The sequence below is a fragment of the Colobus angolensis genome, unplaced genomic scaffold (genome assembly GCF_000951035.1).
Source record: "Colobus angolensis palliatus isolate OR3802 unplaced genomic scaffold, Cang.pa_1.0 Scaffold132, whole genome shotgun sequence".
Classification (NCBI taxonomy): domain Eukaryota; kingdom Metazoa; phylum Chordata; class Mammalia; order Primates; family Cercopithecidae; genus Colobus; species Colobus angolensis.
In genome coordinates this window covers 2,504,172-2,514,834 of record NW_012114400.1, presented here as the reverse complement: position 1 = coordinate 2,514,834, position 10,663 = coordinate 2,504,172, and the positions used below count along the sequence as shown (strand labels likewise).

Sequence of the window (10,663 nt, the reverse complement as noted above, 5' to 3'; positions counted from 1 at the left end):
AAAAAAAAAAAAAAACCTCATTTACTTTTTTTCCTCTTTGACATTCTTTTCTTTTTTTCTGCCATCTTTTATTTTTTTCTTGTATTTTGTCTCAGTTTCTTTCCTTATTAATGCACAATGTTCATTTATACCTTGCAAGTGTATCAACCCACCTGCTTCATTCTCGTATCAGTGTGTAAGTAAGGAAAAGGAATGAATCAACTGTAGTATAAAACACACTCTCAATCTGAAATCTACATACATATTCTTCACAATTAGCCAAAGCATTATACCTGTTTTACTTTTTTTTTCCACTTTAAGAACAAAAGCATTTTCAGAAGTGAAATAAATTTAAACTGAAGAGATGCAGTTGAGCATTGATAAGGAGGAAATGGCACTATTTCCTGAATTATAATACTCAAAACTTTGCTATATTATAATGCCTTTTATCTCAGACAATTCCAGAAGGTTTAATCATTATAGAGCCCACTTTTCTGGGTGCCTGGGGGCATCATACAGAGTGAACAGGAGGATCTGAAATGAAAGAACCCAAGTCACGTGGAAATAAGAGCCTTACTGAATCACCAAAATGTATTCATCACAGATCCTGGCAAAAATACAATAGGGCAGAGAGGACTACTCAACAGCTTGGGAAAAATACTGCACCTATTGTTTAAATGCCTGGCTCTGGTGGGAAGCCAATGGTACCAATAGCACTTCTGTTTAACTTGGATGCTTGTATAGTTAATCTTTCAGCAATGTTATTCTTTTTTAGAGAACATGTCTTTTCATGACTAATTTCTTCCAAAGGCTTTTATTTATAGATATAAATGATTTAAAAGCCTGCATTAAATATAATTTCTTTGATTCAAGAAAGCTATTTGAACTTTGCATGAAGATAGTAACATTTAAAAAGGTAGATTTGGAAAGCAATTAAATTGTATAGAAATCAAGCTAGATTCTATATCTACATTAAGTTTTAAGAAGATACAATCACTAATTAGGTAATGATAAATGAATAACATTTATTGGATTCTTACTATAAGCTCAATAATCCATGTAAAGTATCTAGCATTTGATCTTCTCAATAATACTACTGCATAGTTGCTATTATTATCCCCATTTTAAGACTGAGAAAACTGAAGCCCAGAGGGTTTAGGAAATTTATGCACAGTCACAAAGCTAGTCAGTGGCAGTGGTTGGGCCTCAACACAAGCTCTTATTAATTACTCAATCAGTGTTGTCCAATAGAAATACAATGCAAACTCACATATGTAATTTTAAATTTTTTAATAGCCACATTAAAAAATATGGAAACAGAGGAAATTAATTTTAATAATACATTTTACTTTGCCCAATATATCCAAAATATCAATGTAAAGTTGTTAATTAGATATATTACATTTTTCATATTAAACTTTTGATATCTGGTGTGTATTTTATAACAGTGCATCTTAGTTTGGACTAGCCACATTTCAAGCACTCAATAGCCTCATGTGGCTAGTGGCTACCATATTAGACAGCATAACACTAGACCATTCATTCATTTAGCAAATATTTCTTGAGACTTGCTATGTATCAGACATTAAAGTAGGGAGCATGCAAAACAAAAGCCTGCTCTTATCAAGTTTAAATTCCTGGGAAAGAAATAGATCATAAGTAAATAAACCTATAATTAAGCAATCAAATATCAGATAGTGATGTGTACTGTGAAAACAAGAGAGTAAGTAGGTGACTGCTTTTAATTGGGAAGATCCTACGAGAAGGTGACATTCTAAGAGGTGTCTGAACTTTCCTTCAGCATCATACACCATGGAAAGACAGAAGACAGTGCAGTGAGCACTACAGGTCTATTGAGTTCTATTCCTTTCTATTATATAAATCTTTGTGCTAGAAGCAATATTCATGTGCCTACCTCTGGCTCCATGGGTAAAAATTAAAATGAATTTGGCAATCACATTCCTCAGAAGAGGCTGATAATGTTAGGGAAAAAAAGAGCTACATATATTTGGTAGGGCCATAGCCGGGAGAAAATAGTAGCACAAACATATAAGGCATTTAAAAGATAATCACATGGTCAGGATAAAGGCCATGATGGAATTAAAATAGAATAATTGAATTGTCTGCATATCATCAACTTCGTTCTATTTCGTAAATTTCTATACATTTTGAAGTTTTTTCTGTTTCTTTCAAAGATGCAGACATTTGGTTTGTGTATATGCTAACCAATTAGGAAATTCTTGCTCTCTTTAAGTGAGATTATATAAAAATCACTAGATCCTTTGAAGAAATCCATATTTAATTTAAAAAGGCATTAAAATTTGATCCAATATTCTAGCCTTTTAAAACCCATGAAGATAGGCTCCTTCTTCTCTTGAAGTATGTAGTATTCCAAATTATTCAGTATTAAGCAAGAGAGTAGTTACCAGTAGAGTAAACCCTGCTTTTCAACTTAAAATGAGAGCTGACAATAAAAAGCATAAGAAAATCACACTTACTATAGATAGTTAGTTTTATATCCTTGGCTTGTTTGCCAGCTGCATTAGACACAGTACATTGGTAGCGCCCTTTGTCACTTCTCCGTGCATTCTTCAAATGTAAGACTTGTCCTCTGTCTAGAAGTTCAACATTAGGATCACCCAAAAATAAAGGCCTAGAAAAAATAAAATTTTATTTTATTATTCCATGGGTCTATTTTCAGTTTTCCATATTTCTTATTTATCACAACAAAAATCATTAGTACAAGTTAAAAATACAAGTGAAAGTTCATTTAAAAAATAAAATGATATGATTAACACTCCTGTTCAGAAGAATGAAAGTTTTAAAACACTTTTCTAATGGAAGTTAGATAATCATAAATATCTCCTTGAGATGAAAAGTTTCTCCATTTCAAACTGAAATTATTTAACACTATTAATAGAAATCCAGTAGTGTCATTATTTGTTTTATTCATTCACCCATTCTTATTCTTTTTTTAGTTTTTTTAATTTTATTTTTTGGTTTGCATAGCTAAAATTTCTAACATTATCTGGAAAAGAATAATTAAGAGCTTTAAACATTACAGTATAGGAACTTTGGACCAAATAATATTATTTTTAAATAATATCATTGTAATATCTAGAAGAGTATTCACAATATCATGAATGGTTATTTTTACTAGAGGCAATAATCATGCCAACTTCTCTAAAAATAAGTATTGTAATAAATACAAATGCTTACATAATTATAAAATATTGAAAGATATTTATGTCAAAAGAAGCTCATATATGGTTGTCAGGGAAGTCTTTTTCTACTATACAGAGTCATTTGCTGAACACTATAAAATGCTCAGTTTATGTAATTGGCAGCAGATTTATTTTAAAATTTGGTTGTTAAAGTCTATGATATCCTAAGACTCATACCTTTGAAGTCCATCAGTCTTTTTCAGGAATATCCATAGCTAGTTTTTTAGAAGTTGCAATGACTTAGCCACATAATGAATAATTAAATGCATTGCCATATTCATAAGACACTAGTAAGACTACAAAATTAAATGACAAACATTTCACTTCCTATGGTAGTATATTTCATTATTTCTTAGTATGAAACTTTGTATATAGCTCTCAAAAGTTAAGAGAATAAAGTACCTTTATTTAGTGCATTTTAAGTTTTTTTTTTTTTTTTCTTTGAGACGAAGTCTCGCTCTTGTCGCCCAGGCTGGAGTTCTATGGAGCTAGCTTGGCTCACTGTAACCTCTGCCTCCTGGGTTCAAGCAATTCTCCTGCCTTACCCTCCCAAGTAGTTAGGATTACAGGCGCCCACCACCACACCCAGCTAATTTTTGTATTTTTAGTAGAGACGGAGTTTCACCATGTTTGTCAGGCTGGTCTCAAACTCCTGACCTCAGGTGATACACCTGCCTCAGCCTCCCAAAGTGCTGGGATTACAGGCATAAGCCACCTCACCTGGCCGCATTTTAAGTCTTTAAAGAAATACTTGATAATATGCTACTCGAATTTAAGTAACTTTGAAACTTTTATTGATTGTTAATTGTGCAAGTAACAAAAAATTTTAAACAAACAAGCATTATGATGAGAAAAATTCTCCTTGGTCTATGACCCCTAATGTGAGTCTGCTTTCAAGACTTCTTCTCTTGATCAGTTTGATTTGTATTCTTCCACACTTTTTACATTTATGAATATTTTTGTTTTTAACAAAATTATAAACATTTTTGTTTTTGTTTTACATTTATAAACAATTTAAACAATTAAAATTGTTTATAAACATTTATAAACAAAAATGTTTATAAATATACTCCCAAAGATATCTAAAGTTTTAATATATCAAAGGTATCAGGTTAGTGTTCTGCTTTTCTTTCACCCTACAACAGGTATGGAGATATTTTTGGTACATATAGCTTGATCTTACTATTTTTAATTGATGCACAGTGTTCTATAATATGATTATGCCATGAAGTATCTACCTATTCTCCCAATGTTGGGTTTTAGCCAGCTTTCACTTTTTTGCCGTCACAGTGTCGCAGTGAATATCAATATACAAGCCTCTCTGTGGATATGCATGATTTCTTCCATCTCCGGGATACTGCATCACAGTGTATGTGCATCAAATTTTAATAAATATCAACAAGTTGCCTTTTAAGGTACTAATTTACATCCTCCCTGTCAGAGCACTATATCTTGATTTCCCATACTCTAGTCAACACTTGATAATTTCAAACCTTTACTTTTTTGCCTATATGACCTGTAAATAACAAAATTTTATTGTTCATTAAATTATTGATGGTATCTTTTAATATGTTTATTGCCTTAGTATATTTTGTCTGTTCATATCCTCCATATATTTTCTCTATTGCTGTTTGTATTTATTAGTGATTTATAAAAAGCTTGAATACAATCTTTTATTTCATATACCAAAAATCTTGACTATTTTCTACTTAGGCCTTAGATATCTGCTCCCAGAAACTGTAAAACATAAACTGTAACCACCATTTGAGAAATAAATTCTCACAACCAATACAGACCACTGCAGCCACTTCTATGTAGGCACACCTCAGCAGCCCTTGAGATCTGGAGTTGGAGAAACATCTGTAGTTCCTTTTTGCCCGTACACAGAACTAGGTTAGTATTCATCTCACTGTCATAAAAACATTTTCCTTTTTAATAAGTAAATTCCAAGTCAAGAGAAAATTATCTCACATTTGGATCTTGTATTTTTCACTGTTAGCCTTTAGACAGAGTATATTTAGTGTATATTAAATTTGAGTTTCTCTATGTTTCTAAAATGAATTCCCAACATTTATAGGGAGATTTGAATCCATAAGAATGAAAAATATTACAAGACTTTTAGACTAGTTTTTGAGCAATATTGTTTTTCCTGTATGCTCATTTAATAATATTCTATGTAATAAAATAATTAAGAGGGAGAAAATCCACATGCATTTTTATACATCTTTTTCCTATCAATTGAACCCTTGCAACAAATACAGAAAAGATACTCACTTGCCATCTTTGAACCAATGAATATCAGGAAAGGGAGTGCCTTTGACCTGGCATTCAAGGGCTACATCATGGTTGAGGACAACTGAGACTTCATTTGGGAAGTTGGTACCTATTATGGTGGGTGGAACTTGAACAAAGACAGTGTATTATGAAACTCTGTTACTTAGCATGGGGTTAGAAAGCAGTCAATGATTTCTATAGTATTTCAACAAGATCTTAATGTCAAACATAAAATACCACACAATAATACTTTTTCATATCATTTCTGTGTACCCAAATGATCAATTTAAATATAGAAACATATTTCTAAAATATTTGCTAGCAAGACAATTACCTGCAAGAATTATGATAGTATAGGATTCATTTTTGGGTGTATTAAACTAATATGCAAAAGTAGTTTAGAATGTAAGTGATCAGTGATGCTTATATAATGTACTTTGCTACTGCGATACATTTTGGATAATGAATGACAATTAACATCACTCTTATAATGTTCAAATTCTACATATACTGTTGTGCTATTTGAAATATATTACCTTTGTCTTTTAAACAACTAAGATGGTAAATTTGGTATGCAATATAACATGAAAAATAATGTGCTAGTTTTTATTCTTGGGATTATCAAGCTTATTAAAGAGCTTTTGGATACTTCTCTGTCTAGTCATCCCCCTTCACTCCATGTTAAAGTTTTTGGTCTTCATCCTCAGAAAAATGACCAGCCACTAAAGGATTTCAGTAGGGGAGTAGTGGGGTGTAATCATTTTTGTGTTTTAAGACCACATGCTCCTAAGTAAAGAATGAATTACAGTAGCAAAAAGTGGATTCAGGTGAGCCCTTAGCTTATTACATTAATTCAGCTCATGAATGATGATAGACTTTCACAGAAGGATGAAAAGACATAGATCACCAAAGAATTAGGAAGTAGACATAACAGGAAATATATAGATTTGAAATGTTGGGGAGAAGGTAGTAGTGAGAACCTGGAGGTTCTGGAATAAGCAAGTGAGTGGATGGAGGTATCAGTCCCTAAAATGGGGATCTTGAAGGCAACTGGAACTGGCTTTCACTGGGACCCTTTTGTTTGATATAAAACTAAGATATTCAAGTTACAGTACTATGGAGAAAATAAGCTATCTATCCCTAGGCTCAGGGAAGAAGTCTGAACTGGAGATAAACATTTGGGAGTCATCAGCACACAGATGGAATTAAGTCAAGGGAGCAGATGAGTACCAGGAGAAATAATGTCAATAAGACTCATGATAACAATGATTTCTTAATTTGTTTTTATAACTTATACTAAAATATAATAATGGTGATTTTGTGGAAAGAAAAATTTCAGGCTTTGAGAAGCCTAATGGGAGGAATTATTTTTATGTTATAGCAGTATATGAATATAATTTTTATGCAGTATCATTCCTCCACCTCACTTCTACTCAAGACTTACAAATTATGTGCCCATTTTAAGGAGCAAAATACTGAAAATGGAGAAAGTCGCTTTTTCACAAAGTCAACTTAAATGGCAAATATAATTTCACAAACTAAAATAAAATTTTAAATTTATGATTACCATTAAAATGTCTCACATCCTAATTTATTACAGCTGCTACCTACTTAATTAGAATCAGGACTGACTTAGTTACAAGAGTCAATTAGAATGCAGGGGAAAGCGGATTTACTACCTTCTCCTGTTCAGGTACAGCCTAGCAGCTTCAGGATGTACACAGCATGAATGTGATATATTCTGCATCACCCTGTTGTAGCCACTTCCCAAAGAATGTCCTGCCTACTTAACTGGAGAAATTGACAAGAGTAACAATTTCTTATTTTACACAATATAGCAGTACCACTTTTGAGTATTTGATACTATTGTATATATGATTCAAAGGCATCTCTGTATTATATATAATGAAACCCTTCAAAATTTCTATATCATATGGTTCTAGTTAACAAATAATAAGGACAAAAATAATAGAATGAAACTATATTTTTTCTGTCAATTTATCTTTTTCTCTTTACTTTTTCATATAGTGCTCTATTTTAGGTAAGAAATGCCTCTGAATTGTAGTTTTTTAAAAGGATGTATTTCTTACCAAGCACATCAATGTTAAAGTACTTCTGAGAAGTGCCTGCAATATTAATTGCTTTGCAGGAGTATCTTCCTGCATCCTCTGGAGTGGCTTTGAAGAACTTCAGTATCTTCCCATTGTTCACAATCTGAACAGTGCTGCTTTCAGTCACCTTTAAGGGCCAAAATTGTCAGTGTTATTTCCAATCCTAATAAAAATGCATAATTAAAAATGAAGTAGAATGTTTATTTTATTAGTAGTAAGAAATGAACATCTGAACAACTTACTTCAGATGCAGAGGCAAGGAATTACACATATTTGGATGACTCTATTTACCTGGACATTATCTTTATACCACATAATGATGGGAGATGGAGTGCCTTCCACTTCACAAAAGAGATTGGTCAGCTGATTTAACAACACTGACACATTTGTAACTTGTTCTTTATCTTTAATTACTGGAGGAACTGCAAAAAGAGAGGAGTCATAGCTAGGTAGTTTTATAATAAATATTATTTATAGAGTTCCTTTATAAGGGCCTTTATACAGCAAACTCTCAAATATTTGATGGCTAGAAAAGCTAGACATATTTAAGCATATGTTTCGTTACAAAATTTAAAAGTTTTGACCAATGTATTCATAATAACAACACTTATTGGATTTTTACTTTATTATTTCAAGGTTTTAAATTTAGGATGAAATTCGGGATAAGCTTAAGGGAGAATCTACTTTTATTCCACATATTACTCAAAATATAAGCTTACGGGGTCTTAATTAAGTCACATGAGACTCACTACTTTGTTGATGAGGGTGAATATTGCCCAGTGTCTAAAGAAACCAATATTCATAAAATTTTAAAATATATATACACTTTGACTTATGCGAAATGGCATATATACAGTATTTTCATTAAAGGTTTATAAAAACAATGGTTAATAATCTACATGCTCATCATTAATAGAGGAAGGTCAAATAAATGTGTATGTACAATGAGATGCTATAGAGTTAGGAACATTAAATAAAATCCAAGATAGATTGTTTAATGAGACAGTGAAGGTGAAAAATGTGAGTATAATGTTCTATTATATGTGTACATTTTATAAATAAAAAGAGGATAAAACATTGTATTTGTATATTCATAAAATATCTCTGACACACACACACACACACACACAGATAACTTCCCTTTATCCCAAATAGAGGATAAGTAGATGGCTCAGCTCAGGGTCAGGAGACTTTTTACTATGTATATTTTTCTACCATTTGAATTTTGAATGATGTAAAGTCACAATAAAAAATTCCATGAAAGTTTAAATCCAATAATAAATTCAATCAGACCACCAGATTTCTGTTCGGTAATACTACTATTCACATTAAAATTAAATGATACTACACTGAGAGAATAATTTAGACATTTAAGAACTGGAGACTGGCAAACATAGTCAGTTACATGACTTTAGCAATATTTACCATGGACTTTGAGGTTATATTTTCTTTCTGTAGTTCCAGCTTCATTGACTGCCACACAGATGTACTCCCCATTGTCATAGGGTGTAACAGAAGCAATAACCAGCAACGTGTCATCTTCCAAGACAGAAATGCCAGGCTCTCTGCCTGTCAATTCTCTACCATTGTGTAACCATTTGATGGTTGGTTTAGGGGTACCTAAATAAGAAATTAGAGTCTTGTGATATTTTACCACAAAATCAGAAATTATTAAATATCAAATATATCAAAGAGAAATAAAGTTTTTCTTACGACAATAATTTCAAGATATTTCTCCTGGTATGGAAATATGAAGAGATTATGTTAGTTAATGCCTCTAAATCCCAGTGGGTCTTAAGAGACTTATGGTCAAGTTTGAACAAAGTTGTTTTTATGTAAACATTCAGATGATAGTAAGTAAAGTATTTTCCTAGTGAATTCACAGTGATTTGTTGGCGGGGCAGGAACTATATTAATCCTATGGACTGGATGTGGGGAGAGTTTTAGGGTGAAATAAAGACAGAGCAAAAATAAGACACTGTCACAGAAATACAACATGAAGATTGCCAACCAAACAGGGTGTATATATGATGTGGAGACATGATGTTTTATAATTCCCTTTTTTAAAAAGGCCTGATATTGTAGAGATGAGGAAACTCTACTGTTCATGCATGTTTTGGAGATCTCATTCTGTTAAACAAAGGATAATAGCTCAATTCTTGAAATGATAGTTGAGAAAGTAGTGAGACAAATAGCTTTCCTGGATTCATTTATGACTAACAGAATGAATGGAAATGATGTACTCTTGGAGAAAAATAATGATACAACAATCTTTGAGTGCATAATAGAATCAAAAGGAATATTGGAAATAAGTAAACATTAAATCTATACTAACAATGTATTTATTTAGCAAACGTTTTGCCAGGTATTATTCTAAGCATTTAAAAAAATTATTTAATCTCTATAAGAAGAAGAAAACACATTAAATAAAAATTACATGACTACAGAAGACATTGTTAATAATCCTGTATTAAATGATAGTAAAATATTAAAGGATGAATATATAACCCAGGATATATATAAAAGAATAGCAGAAATACATAGAATATGTCATTGAAGCTACACTTAAATTGAGTTAAAGGCTTAAACAGTGGCTATGAAAATTATATTTATGGAAAAAAATTAAAGATTGGCCTATTTAATTGTGCTTATAGTATAATGTCGACTGATGAGAACAAAAAGGTTAAACTGACGGACTCCAGTTGTCTGTCCATGTTGTCAAGAAAAAGGGAGGCTGTAATCATTTCCTTACATCCCAGTCATTCCTTTATGAACTTTAATCAGACTACTTAATTAATATTTGTTGAGCTAATAAAAATGTAAATGAACAAAAGAAAGAAGTTGCATTATCTTTAATTTTTATATGATAGAACAATCATGAGCAAGATGAAATTCAAAGTAAAAGATAATGAAAAAGATGTCTAGTAACTTTAAACGAATTCAAGCATTATATTCCAGGTAACAATGAGGAAGTAAGGAAGAGATGTTTTTCTAGGTGGAAAAGGGAAGTCAAAACAAGAAATTAGCTTGGGAGTCAGGAATCCAGAGGGCAACAAGAAGCAACAGGGGAAGGGG

General features: G+C 31.8%; 1 protein-coding gene across 1 annotated transcript in view; it reads right to left on the bottom strand.

Annotated features, from left to right (window-relative positions):
- The window catches only part of HMCN1 (hemicentin 1), a 461,695-nt gene that overhangs the window by 196,648 nt on the left and 254,384 nt on the right, over positions 1–10,663 (bottom strand). The window contains exons 26-30 of the mRNA XM_011934184.1: positions 9,014–9,208; positions 7,880–8,010; positions 7,568–7,715; positions 5,478–5,604; positions 2,478–2,632 (exon numbers count right to left, since the gene is read on the bottom strand). Of these exons, the coding sequence (XP_011789574.1) occupies positions 2,478–2,632; positions 5,478–5,604; positions 7,568–7,715; positions 7,880–8,010; positions 9,014–9,208 (756 nt within the window). The remainder of the gene's footprint in view (positions 1–2,477; positions 2,633–5,477; positions 5,605–7,567; positions 7,716–7,879; positions 8,011–9,013; positions 9,209–10,663) is intronic.